General features: G+C 41.2%; 2 protein-coding genes and 1 non-coding gene across 4 annotated transcripts; 1 reads left to right on the forward strand and 2 right to left on the reverse strand.

Annotated features, from left to right (window-relative positions):
* On the reverse strand, positions 1-14,179 carry RBMX (RNA binding motif protein X-linked). 2 transcript variants are annotated; one of them, XM_054039767.1, is made up of 9 exons: positions 14,095-14,179; positions 12,515-12,640; positions 12,226-12,332; positions 5,161-5,332; positions 3,933-4,052; positions 3,426-3,540; positions 1,295-1,420; positions 1,118-1,206; positions 1-608 (listed from the first exon to the last, which is right to left on the reverse strand). In XM_054039767.1, the coding sequence occupies exons 2-9, from the start codon at positions 12,621-12,623 to the stop codon at positions 301-303; spliced, it is 1,146 nt and encodes a 381-aa protein (XP_053895742.1). In that variant the 5' UTR covers positions 12,624-12,640; positions 14,095-14,179; the 3' UTR covers positions 1-300. The 2 variants fall into 2 exon arrangements, with proteins under 2 accessions (XP_053895742.1, XP_053895741.1); XM_054039766.1 differs by having other exon boundaries at positions 1,118-1,221.
* On the reverse strand, positions 12,400-12,473 carry LOC128843835 (small nucleolar RNA SNORD61). Its single transcript, XR_008446360.1, has one exon. It is a non-coding gene; the product is annotated as a small nucleolar RNA SNORD61 (small nucleolar RNA).
* Positions 12,677-23,750, forward strand: LOC128843105 (transmembrane 9 superfamily member 2-like). Its single transcript, XM_054039649.1, has 5 exons — positions 12,677-12,711; positions 18,770-18,882; positions 20,776-20,854; positions 21,898-22,006; positions 23,616-23,750. Exons 1-5 carry the CDS (start codon positions 12,677-12,679, stop codon positions 23,748-23,750), a joined length of 471 nt encoding a protein of 156 aa, XP_053895624.1.

Raw genomic sequence — 23,750 nt, forward strand, 5'->3', positions numbered from 1 at the left:
TGGCATTTCAGGGAAACTTTTACTTTGAAAGTTACAACACTAGTACACAGCTCAACTTTTATACATTTAACATCTGCTTTTTGAAAGAAATGTTAACAATTTTGAAATGAAATTAAACATTGTTTTAACTTTTCCTCACAAAAGCATAAAAATCATGGAGGGGGAAACTTAACAGGCAACAATAAAAAAAGGTAAGAACAACTTTTCCTTTTAGTAGTCCTCTGGTAGTAAAGATAGAACAACTTCCACTTGGGTTTGTGAGAAGTAATCTGTCTTGGTCCAAAAGTTTATGATTGTTTTTCAGTATCTGCTTCTGCCTCCACCCCTATCAGACCGGCTTCCTCCACGGCCACCACCTCTGGGTGCTCCGCGGCTTGAACTGCTGTATGAATCACGGGGAGGAGGGTAACCCCTTTCCATGGAAGGGGGAAGACCTCTGTCTTGTCTTCCAACACGATCACGACCACTTGAGTAGACATCACTTCTGCTGCTTGAATAACTTTCTCGACTTCCATATCCATCTCGTGTACTGCCGTAATCATCATAGCGACTGCTTCCACCATAAGATGGCGGGGGCCCTCGTGCAGGTGGAGCACTACGTGAGTTACCTGCAGGGTCAATGGTCAGGTAATATGGCAACACTATAAGTTATATATAACAATTTAAATCTGAATTTACAGAATTGCTGCACTAAAGTTTACTGTTACTCTTTTGTATGAATTGAGATGTTCATAATATAATCTGCCATGTTGGGACATTTATAGTGGGGGCTGTGTATCAGGCAGCGAATGAATTTAAAGACTGTTTGAAAGGACTGAAGACGGTGTTTATTTCAAGCAGGCTCTTTTGGGGGATATTCCAGAACAGCTTGTTATTTTTAGAGAAGAAACTCAGCCATATTTTCCAGTGATAGTTGCAATTCTGAACTGTAGACTTTGCTTCGTTAGGTTATGGTAATCATTTGATCATCTTGTTAAATAAACTAAATTGCATTCTCACTTTCACTGTGAGGAAAAAACTGAGTACGACATTCCCCCTTAAATGCAAGCAGGCTAGTAAATCAGGATTAGGAAGCCTTTACAAACTCTGCTACAAGATCCTCAAAATGGGTCCTTACCATAACTCTCATATGAATCTCTGTAAGAGCCTCCACTTGGATGATCTGAATAGTCTCTATCGCGTCCACCACCATAGCCATCACGATCACTATAAGAAGAAAAACTGCTGAGACTTACTACAAATCAGTGTTGACACAGGGTGTGACTGAAGTTGAGAAAAATACAATGCTAGGTACCTGTATCCTCTAGAGGGGTACTCATCACGTGAGCTGGAATGACCATAATCACGGTATGCATAATCTCTTGGAGGTGGCGCATAATCTCTTGTATCCCTTGAACTTGGATAATCTCTACTTGAATAACTAGAAAAAAGTGATAGTTGTATTATTTATGAGGTATCATAGAATCATAGGGCTGGAAGGGACCTTGAGAGGTCATCTAGTCCAGTCCCCTGCACTCATGACAGGATTAAGTATTATCTAGACCATCCCTGACAGGTGTTTATCTAACCTGCTCTTAAAAATCTCCAATGATAGAGATTCCACAACCTCCCTAGGCAATTCTGTCCAGTGCTTAACCATCCTCATAAGAAGTTTTTCTTAACGTGCAACCTAATCCATCCCTTACTTCAATTTTTCCTCCCTCCTCCTTGTAACAACCTCGTATGTACTTGAATCGCCAGTCTTCTCTTCTCCAGACTAAACAAACCCAATTTTTTCAGTCTTCCCTCACAGGCCATGTTTTCTAGACCTTTAATCATTTTCGTTGCTTTTCTCTAGACTTTCTCCAATTTGTCCGCATCTTTCCCGAAATGTGGTGCCCAGAACTGGACAGAATACTCCACTTCAGAACTAATCAGCATGGAGTAGAGCGGAAGAATTATTTCTTATGTCTGGTTTACAACACTCCTGCTAATACATCCTAAAAATGACATTTGCTTCCTGCCCCCGCCAAACTGTGTTACACTGTTAACTCATATTTAGCTTGTGATCCAGTATGATCATCAGCTAACTATCCACAGAACTCCTTCCTAGGCAGTCATCATTTCCCATTTTGTATGTGTGCAATTGATGCACTTGCTCCCAGCTGGATATCGTCCGCAAACTTTGTAAGCGTACTTTCTATGCTATTATCTAAACTACTGATGAAGATGTTGAACAGAATTTGACCCACGGATCCGTGCAGGAGCCCACTCAATATGCCCTTCCATCTTGAATGTGAACCACTAATAACTAACTACTCTCTGGAATTGATTTCCAACTAGTTATGCATCCACCTTATAGTAGCTCCATCTAGGGTGTATTTCCCTAGTTTGTTTATGAGAAGTTCATGTGAGACAGTATCAAATGCCTTACTAAAGTCAAAATATACATCTACCACTTGTTACCCCATTAAAGAAAGCTATTAGATTAGCTTGACATAATTTGTTCTCAACAAATCCATGCTGTTGCTTATCACCTTATTATCTGCAAGTTGATTATTTAATTATTTGCTCCATTATCTGTCCAGGTACTGAAGTTAAGCTGACTGGTCTGTAATTCCCCAGGTTGTCCTTATTTCCCTTTTTATAGATGGGCACTACATTTGCCCTTTTCCAGTCCTCTGGAATCTCTCGTCTTCCATGACTTTTCAAAGTCAACTGCTAATGTTTAGATATCTCCTCAATTAGCTTCTTAAGTATTCTAGGATGTATTTCATCAGGCCGTGGCGACTTGAAGACATCTAACTTGCCTAGGTAATTTTTAAATTGTTCTTTCCCTATTTTAGCCTCTGATCCTACCTCATTTTCACTGGTATTCACATTATGTTAGACGCCCAATTGCTACTAACCTTTCTGGTGAAAGCTGAAACGAAGTCATTTAGCACTTCCACCATTTCCACATTTTGTTATTGTACTCCCTCACCAGCATTGTGTACCGGGCCTACACTGTCCTTGGTCTTCCTCCTGCTTCTAATGTATTTCTGAATGCTTTATTGTTACCCTTTATGTCTCTAGCTAATTTAATCTGTTTTTGTGCCTTGGCCTTTCTAATTTTGTCCCTACATACTTGCATTATTTGGTTATATTCATCCTTTGTAATTTGACTTAGTTTTTCCCTTTAGACTTGCTTCCCATGGGACCTTACCAACCAACTGCCTGAGTTTGGTTAAGTCTACCTTCTTGAAATCCATTATCTTTATTGTGCTGTTCTCCCTCTTACAATTCCTTAAATCATGAACTCTATCATTTCATGATCACTTTCACAAAAGCTACCCTCCACTTTCAAATTCTCAATCAGCTCCTCATAGAGGAGCATAATTCTCTGCAGGCAAAATTAGAAACCAGGACCCTGGTATTAAACTTTAACTATAATGCATTAACTTTACCTGTCTTTTGTACTATAACCATCATCTCTTGGCGACATGTAGACATCTCTCCGTGATGGCATTGGCTCTCTGCGTGGAGGACCACCATAACTGTCTCTTCCACGTGATACAGGAGCTTTAAAGAAGGACAATTCAGGTTAACCAACTGTTTAAAAATGAAGCAAGAATGAAGGACAACTGCTGCAGAGGACGTTCCTCAAATGAAAAGTTATATTAACAGCATAGTTCAGTTATTTAGGAGATCACTTTGCTATAGTCTGCATTCCGTGCAATACTGTTTCATGGCTCTGCTAGTCAAACTAAGAAACAGCAATAGAGGAACATCTTTAAAAAGTCACAGACCTGAAAGTTCTGCTGACATGAAGAGTTAATAGTATAATGTTTGTGGTTGTATAGCTAACAAACAATGAATTTGATTTAAAGTGATTGGTGATTTGTTACAGGCATGGATAAATCCAGCCTCGTTATTCAGACAACCAAAAAGAAAAACACTGAACAACTTCTTACCTCTCCCTCCCATTCCACTACTGCTACGCACTGGCCCTGAAGGTGCCGATCTTTTAGGTGGAGGTCCGCCACTTCGTGGAGGTGGACCCCTTTTCATTGGAAGTGGCCCTCTAGAAGAGCCTAAAAAGATAAAGAGTAAGACAACCGGTTATTTACGTGAAGAACTAGATAAGCCATTTTTTATATTGCTGCAGTTTAAATGTTTAAAATTTGAGATGCTTAAGCAGTGGCAAATCAGTACCATCAAGCCAAAGCAGAAATCTGTAGGAGGAACTTAGAACTGCAACACTGACCACATGCATGCTCCCTGAGATTCCAAAATGGCCCTTTTTTTGGTACAGCGGTCAAATCTGGGAAGCCCCAGTCAGGAATAAAAGATGCAGTGTGACCAAAGGAGGAAGAGCAACGTAAATCAGATTACATGGTCACAGCCTAGACAATGCACAAGTCCACTGTTTCCAGATAGTGTGGCCAAATAAGGAACAGAACAGCCTGAAAGCAGATTTGACCACATATCCTACCCTCGAGGTTATGCAGGACCCACTATACAGACCCCACAGACCAGAAATTTAGGGGCAACTGTTTTCTGGCTGTTTTGCATTCAATCTTCAGCTACACCGCAGATAAGGGACTACTTGCTTCTCCCATTAAGAAAGCAGCGTGTTTCATTTTAGTCCAGTATCCAGACAAACACTAACAAAACCTTGGGTGCTACTCTAACGTTTTCTACATCAAAGGATAGCCAGTCGAATCTCTCTCCTAAAAGCTACAGCTCTATATTAAACAAGCAGCGCTCAAAGTTTGCAGAATTAAGCTTGACCCTCCAAGGATCAATCCCTGAAGTCAGCAGCTATTGCTTATTTAGTTTGTGTCTTCTGGCAGTAAGACTTCAAATTGTTCACCTTTTTCCCAGGTGCAAGATGATTTTCAAACCAGGACACCAGAAAGCTTCCTCGCTCGCTTGCAAGGCAGGAGTTTTGCTTTCCATTTTAGCCCAAAGTCAAGTAAATGTTATATGCAGAAAGGAACCCTCACACACTAGAAGGTTTAAGTCTAATTACCTAGCCAATAATCTGACTCAACTGCAGAGTGCACATTTTGATCTGTTTTAATTTAAAAACAAGGAATACTTTATTCAGTGGCTTGATTTTTCAGAAGGATATTGTCACCTTCCAAAACGGATAGTCTAGCATGTTGTCCAAGTATAATCAGATATGTAAATACATACCCAAGTGACTCCCTCTTGAAGGTGGTCCTCTTGCTCCACTTCCGCCTCTTCCACCTCTAAGGCCCCTGGGAGGACCTCTGCTTCTTGGAGGGGGCGGTGGCCCACGTCTACCACCACTTTCAAAGGATGGCTTGGTTGCTTGTTCCACTTTAATTGCTTTCCCATCTAGTGACTAAAAAAAGAAGCTGCTTTACTCAGTGCTCAGTTATGCTTTTATGTCTTAAATAAGCAACTGGGCTGGATGGACCATTGGTCTGACCCAGTAGAGCCATTCTTCTATTCAGCTTTCCTGTTACTGGGCTTTTACAAGCCTACTTAATTTATAATGTAATTCTAGAACAGCTTTGAATCTTCAGAATGCCAGTATAAACAACTGGGAATGTACTCAGAAGGAATACATTCTACAGGAAGGTCCTTTGCTCCTGTGGCACGTAAGGAAAATCTGCAGCAATTTCAGAAATTAGAACTCTGGTATTTTTGTGGTGTTTAAATTAGAACATAGGTCTGTTTTAAATAATATGTTCTATGTATGTACTACTACCTCCAGTTTCAGTTTTCAATAGGCCATAGGGGATTTTTGTACCAAACTATAGTGGCATCAGAAGTTCCAGGGATGAAGCTTAAAGGTTTGTCAACTGGAGCTTCTGGCACATGGGAAGGCAGTTGGACGCATTCACTTGATGTTTCTGCTAAGATGATCAGCCATGAACTAAATTAAAACTGGCATGAAAACTAAAGGCACTTTCAGAATTAACACTGAACTGAACTGGGCAGTTGATACCTTTGCTCTACTGCATCAGGCTGCCTACTCAAAAACGTGACACTCCGTTTATGTTGTTTTCAAGGTTCTCTGAAACCACTAGGGATAGATTTTTTTTTTTTTTTTAAAAGAAAGAGCTGATTCTAGATCTAGATGCTAGATTTAAAGGCACGGCTCTACAAAAATGGGTGCCTTGTGGGGCCATAATACAAAGCTCAGTGTTCAATATATTCAACAAGTAAACTCAAAGTTTTACGGCTGCTTTATTACCAGCCTATTATACGCTGGATTATCAAAAGTTCTGCAATCAAAGAGTCAAGAGTCCTTAAAGAATTTGAGCCTATCTACCAAGACTGCAAGCTCTGTGAAAGGTGTGTGTTATTTAGATTTCTGCACATCTACTCTGCCCAGAACTCAAAAAGGACAAAAATGCGGCGCTAAATACATCATCTCATTAAAGAGAATACAATTGATTATTTTTGTTCTCCCTTTCTGCAGTTAGTGATTATGAGGCCATCACTCACCAGTAAAGAGAGGTGTCTGCAGCCTGTAGGTGGTGACACCCCCTTACCACCCACATCTTTGAAGCTTTATAGAAATTAGTTCCCTATGGTGCAGTACAAGCACTCTCCCATTGCATCTGTTACCCAAGAGTCCAACTCAGTCTGTTGGATACAAACTGAAGACACAAATATTGGTAAACTGGATTGTTTAAATTAGAACTACTATGATAAGGCATCTTCAAGGCTCATGGAAAAGCCATCAGTTGTCATGATGAGCTGAAATAGTCTAGAAACGGAAGCAAGTGTTTTGATTGGTTAGTTTCAATTGCATGAGGATGCAATCACTTCTTGGACATAGTTTGTCTGAAAAGGTCACTAAGAGACAGCAGAAAGACTGGAAGGAGCAAGCTCTATCATGACCATTCTCCCCAACTTCTCCTGGCTCATTGTAGATTCCTGCCACTTTTGGGCCTTTGCTGTTCTGATACCAAAATACCTCTTTGACCATCTGGCATTGTCTAAATTCTGAATACCTGGAATGCAAGCTTTAAGTGCCTGTTGTCACCTATTCCCTAATGTGTGGTTTTCCTTCCCCACATTACTTAAATTTTTTTTTTCTTTTTTTTTTTTTGCTTTCTGTTCAATGAAAGCCTGGCTTACTCGGCCAAGATAACACCACCTTCTGTAGCAGGTGCTGTGAACCTGTGACAAGAGGCCAGCTACAAATGCCTGGGACAGTCCAATGCTAGTAAGTTTGCAAAGGTCTTAAGTGACTAACACGATGATGTGCAGAGCCTGTGTTTTACCATCAGCTAGGATGCAAGTGAAGAAAACAAGCAATAGTGACAAGCTGCATTATTTTATCTTTGCTTTTATTTTTCCTACCTATAAGCTACTTGTTTGATTCTAAAATAAACAGATTTAATTCCAACAGCTCAAGACAATCTAAATGAACAGTCTTTTTGGGATTAGACAGCTAATACAATCTCCAGTGCCGCCTGAGAAAGCTCAAACAGGGATCTACCCTATAAAAAGGAGACTACAGATGAAAAACAATTAAAAATAAAACCCTTAATTTTAAAGTCTTAAAGTTAAAATGTTTTAATTATTTCCCTTTCTCCTTGTGTCCATATAAAAGGTCAGAAATTTAAATAGTGGTTACTACAATGGCAGCTAACAATAACTTGATATAAAACCCCAAGCCACCTTTAACTGTTTAGTGTTGTATCAGCAGAACAATGGTTTTACTAAAACCTTATCCTTTGCTGGGTCTAAGACAGCCTTATGACCACAGCACATCCAATAGTTGGATCATATCTTAAGCTTAGTTTTATAAACTCTTTGGGGGCAGCGATCACCTTTCTAGTTTGTGCAGTGCCTAGAATAGGGACCTGGTCTCTAGATACTCTGCAACAAGTACGGACGTTCAGAGCCATGGTCATAAAAGCCACACCGGTCCTGACCCAACTAAGAACTACAGTTGCTGGTGTACTACCTACCCGGCAACTGGGAATGGGCAATCAGTATAACCCTATAAAGGTGGACTGGGGAGATTCTTATTAAGTGAGGATTAGAGAATTACCCTTGACAACAGCTGTAAAGATTGCCAAGAAACAGTACCAAGGTGTGCTATTAATACCTAAAACCTTGAAGTAACATCATGCTAGCTAAAGTGTAAGATGTCAGTGAATTAGTTTGTGCATTGGCGGACATTTAATAGACATGTCATTCCTCTTATACTGCTCATTGCTAACTGTTTCTGTAGTCCGACTTCAACTTCAATTAGCCAAGATGGGCAGGGATGCAAAAACGGTAAATACTTTCATTATTAGCAAGGTAACAGGTCCAGGTTCACTGACAGAGCAGCTAGAAATGAGCACTTCCTTGCTTGCTATCATAATACACGGGCTGTCATACTGTCCTGACACACTTTGTATTATATGGTGCTTGATTGAACAGCAGAAAGGATTTTCAAGTTCACCTGATGGCCTGCAACCAGACACTTATATAGAGTTTGGCTTTCCATATGTTTTACTGACCATAAATTGTCCACTTTCTCAGACCAAACTGAATGCATCTGCAATAGTTGGTACTAGAAAGACCTATCAGCCCACTGATGACTAGGACAGCTTTCAGTAAAATAATAAACAGTATGCCTAAATCACCTATATTTGGACTGTATGGCACTACCAACCACTGATGCAAGGATCTCCTCCGCAGGTAGGCAGAGGTCATACCTAAAATCATAAAAATGTATGACTGGAAGTGTCCTTGAAAGGTCATGGAGAGCATGTTAACTATAATCTCAGGAAAACTGCACTGTGAGCACCTACATTAAGAGTATCTGGCAAATGCCTTCATTAGTAGAAAAGCCTTGGCTAGTGGAGCCTAGGATAGTTCCAGAGAGGGTATATCTGTAGTGATCACCATCTATGAAGAAGCAAAAGTACTTTGTGAGCTAATCTGACTGCAGCGTAAAAGTATATGCTTTATGCCTGAACCAGTTTCAGAGAGAAAAAAAAACAGGGATAAAAGTTTGCGGTACTACACGTAATTTGAACTCATGTAATTGTTCAGTTTCCTTAAATCCATCATGGGATGAAGACAGTCTTTTTAGAATGACGAAGCATCTATGAAGCAATTTCTTCTGTACTGCTTGAACATTTCTTTTGACGCCCATCCTTATTACAGAACTCAGTTTTACCCTGAATAGCGGATCATGTAAGGGATTTCTGAAAACGTATAGGAAAGAAGCTAGGAGGCAGCACAGGATGGAACTCAATCTCATATGGACCAAACAGCAGCCCAAACCCAGTGATGTGGTAATTTCACTCCACAAGGATGAGAATCACCCATCCCGAACAGAGAACAAAGCAAAGCTATCTTGACCCCCAGCAACCATCAAACTTGAGAATTATTAGAAGTGAGTGTAAAAGACAGAATAACTCGACCAATCTGAAGTGTTGTGCTCTCTTTTGTGCTGTTGGGAAGACTTGGGACTTGAGATGACAGAAAGAACCAAAAGCGTAGAACTCCCACACGGCCTTTTTTCCAGAGGTCAGTCTTGCTGTATCCCAACAATCCTGCACCTGGTTTAAGCTGCTACTCCCTATACAGAAAGCTTCTGTTGCTTTCCCACTTTAGGAAACCATAGAACCAAAGAGGCCCCTTTATGGCAACAAGGTAAGGATCTAAAGATGGAAACAAGCCTCTGGCTCATGGGAGCTTTGTCCTATAGAAAGCCTGGAGGAACGCATGCGTCTTTTCTGACCTAGGGTGTCTCAGAGGAATAGCATTACAGAGCACCAGCTTTGGGATATCTTCCACAACGTTCAAATGACTAAAAGATGAAGGATGCAATGTTGTAGCTATATTGGTCCCAGGATATTAGAGAGACAAGGTGGGTGAGGTAATGTCTCTCTCACCAACAGAAATTGGTCCAATACAAGACATGTCTCACCTACACCTTTTTGCCTGTCCCTCTCTTTTCTTAAGAGAGAGAGAGAGAGAGAGAAAAAACCACACAAAAGATACCACTTTACCTCACTTTTCCTCTGGGATTGCCCATAATTGACCCAGAATGCAGTGGGTCCAAATTTAAGCAGATGCAGATATTTAAACTGTTCTGTGGCACAGAAACTAAGTAGGCTACTATTAAAAATATGATAAAGTTTTTAAAGATTTTCCATGTAAGGACCTTCATTCCATGCATCTGCAGTTTACCACAGGAAGAAGGAATCAAAGGCTGTTGGACACTTAGGACCACTCTTGAGAACATTACGGGCATTGAGAGGGTGCTCATACAACCCCAAAGGCACCACTTTATTAAGGTTCACTATTTTAGAATGCACAGATCTCCTCAAAGAAATAAAATGAAACATTATATAAACAAGCCACTATTTTAGCTAATACACTGGGCATTTGTTCTAAAAGTTCCAAGTGTGGCCAATCTTATACTGTAATACAGAAGACCTAAAATAAGAATAAGCAATCATTTGTTTTAAGAGGAGTTTTAGAATAGTACTCTACACACATTGCCTAATGATCAAATCCTCTCAGCCAGTCACTAATCTCCAGTGCCGCTGCAGCTAGAGCATAAAATTATTTCAAGCCACTCTGGTTTAAACTGTATTTAAGAGGACTTTAGAATTGTGCTACATAGTTCTCAGTATTACAGTAACCTGCATATTTTGAGGTAAATCCTGGAATAACAGCACCTTTAAGGAACTGTCTACAAGTCAGTAAAAGAGATTGCCTTCCAAGTCACATGATTGTGAACTTTGCCTCAGAAAGACTGCTCATCTCTGAAATGGTGGCACAAGTTGTAACACTAAGTTGGGCATGAGCACCAAGAACACATATTCAAACAGTCTGACAGCAAGTCATGCTATAGCTAGCTTTTACTGTTTGTGTTTGATTGTCACTGAGACACAACATAAGGCAAGGATTAAGAGAGCTTTGCTGAAATTAAATATTTTAACTAAGAACGCTGCCAGCACGTTGATGTTCCATTCCCAGGATTCCATAGATACTTACTAAAAAGTTATTGAAACACTGCAAAATATAATGCTTAATCACACTAAGATATGCACTCAAAACATAACATATGATTGAATATAATCCAAATTGTGAAGAGTGTCAAACAACTAAAGAACTCTAGGTATAGAAGACAAGTAATATCAATACAAGCTTCCTCAACTGCCCCACCAACATGTCCATTGATTTAGAGGGGACAGCTCCAAGGAAAAAGTAAATTCAGTCCTGCTACATAGTTGTTCAGATCTTCTTGAGACTGCAAAAAGGAGGGCTGTGATGCTGGTGAGCAACAGCAGACACTTCCCACAGGGAAGGCAACTGCAATCAACTTTGCAATATCACCCTGGACTACATACTAGCCTGTGACTTACAGATCAAAGGCTACATATCCCCATTACTACCCTGGGCCTTTGTCAACTTTTTATGAAATAATTGCAATGTATAGCTACATTATTTGCATATCAGAGTAAATGAAGCAATTCAATCCTTTCCTATCATCAAAGTTACTGTTCCTAGTTAAATTGCCAGATTTGAGAAAGGAGCATACATGCAATCATTGTTGTTACTACTATTGAATGATATAGCTGACAAGCCACCTTCCTTATCACGCTTAGGTCTGGTAGTGTGTGTTTAATAAACACAGATATCCATTATCCATCTCCTCTACAGCAGGACCGATAAATGCTAAAAGACTTGAGTAACTATCAAATTCCAAAAACAAATGGAACTGTTTTTCTTTAACTCTGTAGTTATAAAAATATGTCAATATTTAGCCCATGGAGACTCCAATCTTTCCAGATTAAAAAGTTGTATTTGTATCAATTCAGTACTGTAGATGCTGTTCATAACCAAATTTAGACTTTGATAAGAGTTATGTAGCTTTTGGCTTTACAAACTGATAGGGTAAGAATTTGTATGATAATAAAAAGCTAAAACCCCAATTTGAAAGGCATCCTGATTTTCAAAGATACATAAATTAGCTTCCCTCTTATTCTCACTAGCAGGAAGCTTTCACCCAATCCCCAAATCCTGGGACGGGAAGAGAAGCTTTAATAAATGCCACTTCTACAGTGGTAGCAAAGATTACGTTTAGCATTTGTAAGTTTAGCAGCAGAAAAGAAATTTAGTCATTCGTTACAGTAGGACTTGTCTCAGGTCTTAATACAAGTCTAGTTCGTAAAGCACACTGCTATTAAGTTCAAATAATTAAGATTGACACTGCACTGTACTAGTGATAGAACAAGCATGTTTTATCAAACATCATACCTTTCCATTCATATCTCTGGCAGCATCCTTTGCATCTGCTGGGCTCTCAAATGTGACAAAAGCAAATCCTCTGGACTTGTTGGTTTCACGATCCTTCATCAAGAGAACTACAATACAAATCTAAATGTTATTCTACTTTTCATAAAGCTCACAGCATAACCTACCCCTTACAACGTGCTCAGTACTTCTTAGAGGATTATGAAAGTAATATCACTTCAGCTGATCAATACTGTAAGATTCATCACAGCACAACTTTTAGTTAGTATCCATTCAGAAATTTTATTTTTACCTTCCACAATGCGCCCATATTTGCCAAATACAGCCTCAAGAGCTTTCTCATTTGTCTCTGTATTCAGTCCACCAATGAACAGTTTCCCAGGACGATCCGCTTCAACCATTTTGACTTTAGTAGGACCTATTAAACATAAGTAAGTTCTATTAGTGAGACACGATGGCATTAGATTTAAGAAATCTTATTTCTCTTCCGTAAGAGGTTGTGAACGCCAGAATGTATTTCAACTCTCACCCTCCCTCTCCTCTCCATATAAAAGTGACTTCTCCTAACCAAGTCAGTTAGAAACTTCAGAGTGAAAGAAACAGAGACCATTTGTATAAAAGAATGAGATAGCGGGACACAAAATACAGTTTCAATTTTACAAAGCAATATTCATAATTAGCATCCTAACAGATGAACCTATATATTTGAATCATCCAGAAGGAAGACAAACATGCTATAAAATACAGTGCCGGGAAACAACTTTTTTTTTGGGGGCTGATGAGACCTTAATAAGCCCTGCTCTAACTGCACATGATGTAGGAATGACGTTTTATGGGCAGAAGGAGCAATTTTTAAATCCTATGGAAACAAAGCAAAATCCTTTACCAGAGGGAAAGAAGCAGGACCCTGCAGCTACGTTTAAAATGGTGCAAAACCATCTCAGACTAATTCGCTTCAGGCCGGTTTCGGCCAGTCAGCTCTTATTTCCAAACGCCGTACAAGCCTACTTTGGAAACCCTGGTCCGTTTTTCAACGTGTCGCTAACAAACGGAGCCGGGCCGGGCACAAACCGCCGCTGTACCGCAGATGGGAGTCAGCAGCTACGGGAGGAATGTGCCACGGCTGCTTCACCCCCCCCCCCCCCCCCGCACCGCCAGTGGCGGGAAAACCAGAGCCCCCCCGCATACCGCGGGCTCGGCAGCCACAACGCGGCGCGGTGGCTGGACGCGCGCTGCGGCGCGGGAGCGGAGAGCACGCGGGACCAGCAGCCGGCCACCAAGACAAAGGCGGGGGCACGTGAGCCCCAGGCAAGGCGGGAGGGTGGGGGGAGGGCAGGAGAGCGTTAGACCCTCAACAGTCTCGCGACACTACCACAAAATGGCGGCCCCGTTTGGCGGGGATAATCTCCTACCGGAGAGGCGGGTGGCCTCGGCAGCGAAACTGGGAACCACCAGGCCACGTGTGTCTGCCCGGCATCGAGCCACCCCCACCGCAACAAAGAGCCGAGCCGCGCCCCCTCCCCCCCCCCCCGCGCGCGCGCACACACCCACACCCCGCGGGACCCGACAATTACCCTACACCTAAAATGGCGGCCACCGCGCCTCACGCGGTTGGACACCCCACCCACGCGCGCGCACCCCGGCAAGGCACCGACCAAGGCGGCGCGGCGCCAAACCGCAGCCAGTGCCCGGCCACCCCGCTGCAGAGCGGGAGGAGGTTTTAACTCCCCGACGGAAGGCCGGGACCTGACCCTCTCCAAAAAAACCCTTCTTCCCTATCCCTTGGGCGTCCTCTTTCCTGCCCCCCCCCCCCCCCTGCTCTCCTCTCCTCTCCCGCTCCATTCCCGCCTGCCCCGGCCGGCCGGCACTCACCTCCCCTCCCGTTCCCGTCCTCGCGGACTGAGCTGCAACTGCGCAATGAGAGAGCGAACAAAGCGGCTGCAGGCCTTTATATAAGTGACGTCACCGCCTCGAACGCGACGGCGAGACCCGGATGCAGCCGCCAGCGGGGAGGGGGGCGCGTCAGGGGGGGGCTAAAGAAGCCCGAGTCGTTGTAGGCGCTTGGGAATCAGGAGCTTTCTTTTGTGTGGGGCGCCATTGTCTGCTCTAGGGGGAAAGAAAGGGCCCTGGAGCCAGCCTCGTACCGCTGGCCTCACGCACAGACACAGCCCTCGCCTGCCCTTAGAAATTAGATCGGTCAAGTGTCGACCCCATCGCTGCTGTGACTGCAGCGAAATTGAGGGGACGATTCTTCCCTGACCGACCCCTGGTCCCAAGAAGCTACGTTGCCTCTCAGGGATGTGGCTTATCTACAGCAGTGGCTCTCAAACTTGTGTACTGGTGACCCCTTTCACATATAGGGTGACCAAATGTCCCGATTTTATAGGGACAGTCCCGATTTGGGGGGCTTTTTCTTATATAGGCTCCTATTACCCCCCACCCTCTGTCCTGATTTTTTACAGTTGCTATCTGGTCACCCTATTCACATAGCAAGCCTCTGAGTATGACCCCCTCCCCCCTTAGACATTCAAAACACTTTTTAATATATTTAACACCATTATAAATGCTGGAGGCAAAGCAGAGGTTGGGGTGGAGGCTGACTGCTTACAAACCCCCCCCCCCCCATGTAATAACCTCACAACCCCCTGAGGGGTCCCAACCCCCAGTTTGAGAACCGCTGACCTACAGGGATGGGAAAACCCTTTCTGGTGCTGTAGGAAACTATGGCTGCACAACTGGTGTGCCAGCGCTGTGCCGCTGGAGTGCAGATACACCTGGACATGATGAAAAGCCCTCATTTACAGCCAGATTTTGTGTTGGTGCCTATAGGGCATGTCTACACTAGAAACGCTAGAGCAGCAGTGGGGCTGTAATATAGACACTTACTAGAGCCACAGAAGGGGTTCGTTTGTTGCTGTAGTAAATCCACCTCTCTGAAGGCTGGTCTGCACTAACGCTGTACATAAGGTGACCAGACAGCAAATGTGAAAAATTGGATGCGGTGGGGGTAATAGGAGCCTATATAAGAAAAAGACCCTAAAATCGGGACATCTGGTCACCCTAGCTGTACAGTAGAACCTCAGAGTTATGGACACCTTGGGAATGGAGGTTGTCCATAACTCTGAACAAGAGGTTATGGACTTCAGCCAAGGGGGAGGAGAACGGGGTGCCAGTGGGGGCAAAATAGCTTCATACATAACTTCCTGGTAGAGCTTGGGTTTAAACTTTCTGAAATATATTTTGGGACAAAACTTTATTTTTAGGCTCTGGCCAAGGGGAATTTTTAATAAAGTTTGGGCAAAATCCGTGCAGATTTTCAAGTTCTGTAAGGGTGGGAAAACATTCTCTCTTCTCACAAAGTTAATGCCATATTCTCCTCTGCCAGCTACATAACTCAGAAACAGTAGTGCAGAGGTCGGCAACCTGCGGCATGCAAGCCGATTTTTACTGGCATGCTGCTGCCTGCTGGGGTCCCGGCCACTGGCCCCGCTGAGCCCACTGCCAGCCTGGGTGAACGGAACCCCTGTCCGGCAGTGGCTGAGTGGGGCCTGCAGCTGAGACCCCGGCTGGCAGAAGCCGGCAGACAGAACCCCAGACCGGCAGCGGGCTGAGCCGCTCAGCCCGCTGCCGGTCTGGGGTTCTGGCCGCCAGCCCCTTGCCAGCCGGGGTCCTGGCATTGGCCCCACTCAGCCTGCTGCCGGCCTGGGATACCAGCCGCTGGCGCCACTCACCTTGCAACTGGTCTGGCATTCCAGCCACCCGGCCCCCTGCCAGCCGGGGTCCAGGCCTCCGGCCCTGCTGAGCCCTCCTGCTGGCCTGGGGTACTGGCAACCAGCCCAGGCCTCTGCTCCTGGCCTGGTCTCAGCGCTCTGCAGCCCTTATAAAAAATTACACTACAATTAGCTTAAAAACTTGAAAACTTAAAAACTTTGTATATTATAGCAATCGTTAAAACATGTATAATATTAATAAATATATAGGTTTGATGAAACAAAGTAGTTGTACTTATGTGCCTGTGCTTAATTTGTGTTTTTGATGGTTTACCTTCTAAAAAAATCTTGCATGTCTCGCACCTCCAGAAAGGGCATCTCGCACCCCTAGGGGGTGCGTGCACCCCAGGTTAAGAACCACTGCACTAAACTGATAAGATCTGCATTTTAATTTAATTTTAAATGAAGCTTCTTAAACATTTTAAAAACCTTGTTTACTTTACACAAAACAATAGTTTAGTTATATATTATAGATTTATAGAAAGAGACCTTCTAAAAACATTAAAATGTATTAAGTATAAGGGGGTAGCCGTGTTAGTCTGTATCTACAAAAACAACAAGGAGTCTGGTGGCACCTTAAAGACTAACAGATTTATTTGGGCATAAGCTTTCGTGAGTAAAAACCTCACTTCTTCGGATGCTTATGCCCAAATAAATCTGTTAGTCTTTAAGGTGCCACCAGACTCCTTGTTGTTAAAATGTATTACTGGCACGTGAAACCTTAAATTAGAGTGAATAAATGAAGACTCGGCACACCACTTCTGAAAGGTTGCAGACCCCTGCAGTAGTGCTTTGAAACCTGAGCCCAGATCCTGCTTCATGCAGGCAAATCCCTGCGTCCACACAGAACCCCACTGACTTTAATGGGGCTCGTGCTGCATGCAGCTTATTGCAAGATCTCACTAGGAATGAAACCTTCCAGCAAACACCAAGAAATGGGTACTGATGTGTCTGTTGACAAATGTATAATCCTCAAAAATGGTAATTAAATATACATAGTTTATTCAGAATTGTGGAAAGACTTGTAAACACTGCTTTGATGGAGAAAATAACTGTTAGCAGCAAGTGTGTGTAGTACTCCTGATGGAATTCTGTGCCAAAAAATTCAAAATTCTGCACACTATATTTTAAAATTCTGCAAAATTCTGGGAATTTATTTAAACTACCATACAATGGAAGGAGAACAGGAATGGGGAGCATTGGCAGAAATCCCCGAATCCCCTTTGTCTAATAATAATGTAGCTGGTTTGATCCTTTATTTCTAGTTATTAGTCAACAAATAGGGAAGGTAGGGGGCTGGACTTGATGACCTTTCAAAGTCCCTTCCAGTTCTAGGAGATGGGATATCTCCATTTATTTATTTATTTATTTATTTTATAAATATATGTAGCCTCAAGATAGTTAAGTCCAAAGCAGACTTCAAAAAGGTACAAAGGAATCTCACAAAATTGGGTGACTGGGCAACAAAATGGCACATGAAATTCAATGTTGATAAATAATTCACACCGGAAAACATAATCCCAACTATACATACAAAATTATGAAGTCTAAATTAATTGCTACCAGAAAAGATCTTGGTGAGGTGGATAGTTCTCTGAAAACTTCTGCTTAATGTGGAGTGGCAGTCAAAAAAGCTAACTATATTAGGAACCATCAGGAAAGGGATTAATAATAAGACAGTAATTATCATAATGCCAGTATATAAATGTGTGGTATGCCTGTACCTTGAATAATATGTGCAGTTCTGGTCACGTCCATCTCAAAAAAGATGCACTGGAAATGGAAAAGATATAGAGAATGGCTACAAAATTGATTAAGGATATGGAACAGCTTCCGTGTGAGGAAAGATTAAAAAGACTGGGACCGTTAATCTTGGACAAGAGACACCTAAGGGGGGGAATTGATAGAAGTCTATAAAATCATGAATGGTGTGGAGAAAGTGAATAGGGAAGTGTTATTTACCCCTTCGCGGAGCACAAGAACCGGGGTCATCCAATTAGATTAATAGGCAGCAGGTTTAAAACAAAAGGAAGTACTTCTTCATGCAACACACAGTCACCCTGTGGAACTCATTGCCATAGAATATTCTGAAGGCCAAAACTATAACTGGGTCCAAAAAAGAATTTAGATAAATTCCTGGAGGATAAGTCCATCATTGGCTACTATCCAAGATGGTTGGGGATGCAACCCCATGCTTTGGGTGTCCTTAGGCCTCTGACTGCCAGATTCTGGGACTGGATGATAGGGGATGGATCACTTGATGATTTCCCTGTTTCGTTCATTCCCTTTGAAGCCTCTGGCATTGGCCACTGTTGGAAGACAGGATTGTGGGCTAGATGGATCATTGAACTGACCCTTTATGGCCATTCTCATGTTCAGTGATGATAAAACTGACTCATTAGTGGCCATTGAGTGTTTTCTTCAGTGAAGGCAATTTCTCTAGTGTGTTTCAGCTTTCTCATCACATCAGTTTTGGCTGCAGCAAGAATGTTGAGTAATGGGGAGATCTATTTTCCTATTATCCTCATAATCCAAAGTGGCTGAACTATGTTTGCTCAAACTTTCTAAAACCTCAAAACCAAACTCTTCACATGTGCAGAGAGACCAAGTCCATTTTGATTGTGGGCAACAAAAGCCTATTCTCAATAAATAGCTGGTGCAAAAAGATAGAAAAAAGATGGCTAAATTTTTCACAAGTGTCTTAATTACCTTTAAATAATTGTGAAGTTCTCTACCCAGTCAACATGTATGAATCTTTAAAATTTCTGTCTTGCTAGCTACAAGCATACTTATAAAAACAATTTAAATTGTGGAGGTCCCCCTATGGAGATTCCTGGTGAATTCACGAACAAACTGGAATTGATCTACACTTATTCTGTGAAATTTGAGGTAGGCATATTAATATTTTTGTAACTAGTCCCCTAAATTGTTTGGATCCAGGTTCTTTCTGGCAGTTATATTTGTCTAGTATAAACATTTGCACTATTTTAACGGTTTTACGAATATTAGTTTTATGAATAACAGTACAATCCAAATTTTGGTAGAAGGAGAGCCTTAAAGTGAGCGTATTTTTAGTCCTTTCCAGCTGAGTTTCTTTCTTATCTGATTTGAAAGTGCCTTCATTATAATTTTATCCAGGCTCTTGCAAGCACTACATTAACTACTTGATAAAGAGGGAGATTGTTTTCAAAGACTATCAGTCCTTATTTCACCTAATACAGCACAGGGCAGTAGCCAATCATACTTGTGAATGTGTCTTTACTCCTATCTGAAAAGTAACCTCCTATCCTCACATCCTAGGTTCAGTTTCCCTGTTGTTTCAAAACTTGTTGCTTCTGTTCAGCCTATCCTAAAAATATGGTAATTAGGGTTTGTTTTTGTGATAGAAGACACCTGTCTACTGGGAATTGGACTGAGAGCACTAGTTCATTTGGTGAAGGCAATTATACAGTTGTCATATAATAGCTTTCATTTTCCACCCAATTGGAGTTGACTTGAATCTGTAACCTTGAAGTGCAATAGCTCTATAACCTATTATTTTTCCTTTGAGCCATCCAGTCCTTCTTAGATTCTTTGATTTTACTACTTGGATGAGCTTGCTGTCCATTAACATTTGTGTTTAAATTTTGAGGCTAAATTGGAATTGTAACATCAGCTTTTTTCAATAATTTACAAAATGTGTTGCGAATTTGGGACATCTGTTCTTCTCTCAGCAAAAGAGCAGATAATTGCTGCTAGTTCAGGCATTTCCAGCAGATGTTACTAAGTACAACTTAAATACCAGGTACACTTAAAATTGACTATCTGCAGTTTGCTGTCTTAAGCTTTACTTTTAAATTGCCTTTTGACTATATCTAATTTTCAAAAAGTAATAAACCAGTAAAGCCAATAGTAGGTGTTTATGGATCCAGGACACTTTTAAAAAGCAAGCTAAGCCCATTTCTTAAACAGTAATGAGCTTTGATCTGTTATCGCTCCTGCTTTGTTTTAGTTTGGCCACTGTTTTGTTAGTCTGATCTTGCAGCCTGCACACTGAGGAGACAGAAATCTGCTCTCTGTTCTACAGTAGCTGACTTTTGGTCGTGAGGCCATGATGAACTGACATATTGGCCCATTTAGAAGTGCTAGGCTTTCAGATCTGTGCATGTGCAAAAATATGCACATTTGTGCCCTTGCCGTTTGCATACAGCACATACAAAAGTTCAGTTGGAGTCAAAAATAATTAATTACGCACAGTTTTCTGAAAATCTGATCCAGTGAATCATGATCTATTTAACAAATTGTGGGATGGTAACTTCACGGAGTAGCTTGATGAACTCGCATGAAGAAGTGATTTCAATCTTGTGTTGTACAATTTTACTCTAAAGAACACTGATCAATATAAACTGTGCCCAAAAACATTACACATAAATCAAAAATTCCAGGCAGTGAATAGTATAAGATAAGTTACAGAGAAGGACAAAGTCATAAAATAAAGGTTTCAGAGTGGTAGCCGTGTTAGTCTGTATCAGCAAAAACAACGAGGAGTCCTTGTGGCACTTTAGAGACTAACAAATTTATTTGGGCATAAGCTTTCATGGGCTAAAACCCACTTCATCAGATGAATAAAATAAAGCAGTTAGAAGAAGAGACTGAAGAGTATAAGGCAGGGAAATACCTGTATCTAAGGTGAAGATTGGAGTCAAGTAGGTTATGCATACTCGCTAACTTTATGAAGTGGTATCAAAACCTTTACTCCTCCAAAGCCATTTTTTGTTTAATTGTTTTGTTTTCCCTTGCTTATACGAAAATGATATCAAGTGGACTTCCAGATGGGACTACATTTTGGAGTCTATGCCACATACCAACATTCAGTGGTTTAGGTAAAATTTTTAATTTATTAAATGAATAAATAATCTTGCCGTGAAGCACAAAGATCTTCTCCTTCAGTTTTCAGGATACGTAACTCTTACATGTAAAATGAAGTCTGTTAGTTTCCAAGCAAATGAACTTCCTTGTTTCAATATGTGAAGCAACTTTTATCAGTCTTGGATCTCTTGGGAGCAACTAAAGTATTGCATGTCACCAAAGGAATGTGCCATTAGTATCCAAAAGCAAAGTAAAAACATAGAGGTTGCTTTATCATCTTGTTCCATAGAACTTCTGGGAGGTTACTGCCCATCAGTTTTCTTACCATTACCGTCTGGTTTGCTCTGATAACCTTTATTTGACAATCTGTATGAATAGGTTGGTTTTTGTTTTTAATATTAGCTGCTGCTTTTAAATACAAAATATATGGTCAGTGATGCTTTTATGCTATATATATATATATACTGTTCAAGAAATAATTGATATTTTATATGTAACTAATTTGTTTAATGGAATTACATGGATTTTATACATATGAAATACAATGAAATCTATTTGACAGAAACAGGTGGGCTTGAGATTCTCTAGCAATCTCTGCCCTTTGGCAGAATAGCTTCACAGAGGTTTTACTATTTATTTTATGGTATTACGTTATATTGTAATTTCTTTTATATGTAGGAAAACAATAAAATTAAAACATCTGACAGAATGATTTAAACAAAACTTGGTATCTAAACATGTGCTACAGACTTCAGATGTGCACTATTATGACCATTACAGTGTATGCATTGAAGTCTCTCTAAAAAGAGTGGATAGCCTTTAATGGCTATTAGCCAGGATGGGTAAGGAATGGTGTCCCTAGCCTCTGTTTGTCAGAGGGTGGAGATGGACGGCAGGAGAGAGATCACTTGATCATTACCTGTTAGGTTCACTCCCTCTAGGGCACCTGGCATTGGCCACTGTCGGTAGACAGGATACTGGGCTGGATGGACCTTTGGTCTGACCCAGTATGGCCATTCTTATGTGATTGTCAGTTTGAATTTTTCTCTATGTACAGTAGAATGAATTCCCCCCTAATTGTTCTCTTCTTGTCTGGCTTGGTGGCTATGATGATATTGAGAACTCTTTGTAAAGATATTGCAAGATACAACCAGATTGACTCTCCTGTGAGTAGAACTCTTATGGCTTTTAGATGAGCTTATTTTCTAGGAAGAATAATCTATTAACTACAATTTTGAAGCCGTCTAGGGATCAGTATAAGTAATGAAGCAAAAGTCTGGAGTATGTAGACATATCTGCTCTTTGAGCGTAATAAGAGGCCTTACTAAAATTTTCAGTTTCTCCAAATAAGGGAGTACTTGGTATATATATGATTAAGAGGCTCAGTTTCTCACCTTGATTTGACAAACTTTTAATGTGGAAGGACAAACTTTAAGGGTAAGCAAAGGTGAGGTGTGGGTGCTATTCAGATATTTCAAAGAACTTAATGTTGAGTGCCTGTGCACATACTTGGATGCCTTGTGAGGGACACTAACAAGTAAATCTCTGATGCATTAAGTGATGGCTACAAAAGCAAGCTGAACATTTCTATACTGCAGTAGTTAGGTTTCTGTGAATCCACCGTAATGGCAAAAATCAAAATCATTATACTGCTCTTATTGGTTAGATTTACCAACTTGAAGTGAATTTGGTACAATTTTGTAGCTAGAAGACTTTTCTCCTGGAGGAGAATTTATTATGATACTTAGTTTGGCAGCATCTCGTCCACGTTACACCTTAATAATCATGTTCTCTGTTACCTAACTCCGGATCTATGGTTTCTGATTCCCTGCTGATATAACACTTGCTGTAAAATGGTCTTCTGTACACATTAAAAGAAAAATCCCACTTCTAGCATACCCCCAACTCTTGAGCGTAATTTATCAACAACAAGGCGGACACAAAGCTCCTCACACTAGGGAGATGATAAAATGTTCCAGAGGAAATGAAGAGATGTCATTGTCAGTCATGCAGTTCTGTTTCCCTTCCTTCCCACCTCTTTTCTGTGAATGTTTGATTTTGGTACCAAACACCCCAAGGAAATATTTACTGATTACAATTAGGCTGGAGGATGGGTAGGGAACCCAGCAGTCTTTGACTGAATGGGGCACAGATATTTTAGCATGGGCCAAGTTTGTTGGAAACCACCAGTTTTTCAGAGTTGGCTGCTGCTTAGTTCCTCAAGACTGATATTCCCTAAAACTCAGAGACTACATTAGTTTATTTAGCAACATGATTGCAACATAGTGAAGAACACTATGGTCTCATCTCAGGAATTAACAGGCAAGATATTTGGAGCAGAGGGAGCCCAAATTTGCACTTATGAAGTAAAGCAAAATAAACCAGCCCATCATTCCTTACTGTTAGCGTTACTGAGACTGATATGCTTTGAGATAAATATTTAAACCAACGTGAACTGCTATATTCCAAGTGGAATTAAATGGAATGCTTTGTTTTGCTTTACATTTACATTTGTCTGATGAGGATCTTTGTTAATTACCGTGTTTGTTTCTCTGTCACTCTCAAAGGCAAGTATTTTCATGATAAATCTTGCCTTTTTCCCCCTAGTAAACCATGAGGGGATTGTAAAATCAATGAGTGATGAATCAATACAATTAGTCTGTCTTTGGAGACAAACTGAAATTTAATCAAACTTTGAAAGCACGTTTCACATCTCGCTTATATTAATTCACTGCTGAATTATGTATATTTAATAAAGATGTTGCTGTTATGCAGGAAGACGCCCAAAAGGAATTTAGTTGGAAGTTGGTTCATGCAGATGTATTTAGACCTCCAAGGAAGGGAATGCTGTTATCTGTCTTCTTGGGTCAAGGAATACAAATTTTCATTGATATTTATTACTCTATGTAA

Source organism: Malaclemys terrapin, chromosome 9 (genome assembly GCF_027887155.1).
Source record: "Malaclemys terrapin pileata isolate rMalTer1 chromosome 9, rMalTer1.hap1, whole genome shotgun sequence".
In the NCBI taxonomy this organism is placed as follows: domain Eukaryota; kingdom Metazoa; phylum Chordata; order Testudines; family Emydidae; genus Malaclemys; species Malaclemys terrapin.

Bases quoted from the DNA above. Each gene is read 5' to 3' on its own strand.
- RBMX (XM_054039766.1), bottom strand. From the start codon at position 12,623: ATGGTTGAAGCGGATCGTCCTGGGAAACTGTTCATTGGTGGACTGAAT. The intron at 4,053-5,160 runs GTATGTATTTAC...TTATCTTTTTAG, and splicing joins TTCAAGAGGGAGTCACTTGG to GCTCTTCTAGAGGGCCACTT. The intron at 1,421-3,425 runs GTAAAGTTAATG...ACTTTTTTCTAG, and splicing joins GGTTATAGTACAAAAGACAG to TTATTCAAGTAGAGATTATC.
- LOC128843105 (XM_054039649.1), top strand. From the start codon at position 12,677: ATGGCATTAGATTTAAGAAATCTTATTTCTCTTCC. The intron at 12,712-18,769 runs GTAAGAGGTTGT...CTGTCTTGCTAG, and splicing joins AGAAATCTTATTTCTCTTCC to CTACAAGCATACTTATAAAA. The intron at 18,883-20,775 runs TAGGCATATTAA...TCCCTTGCTTAT, and splicing joins TTATTCTGTGAAATTTGAGG to ACGAAAATGATATCAAGTGG.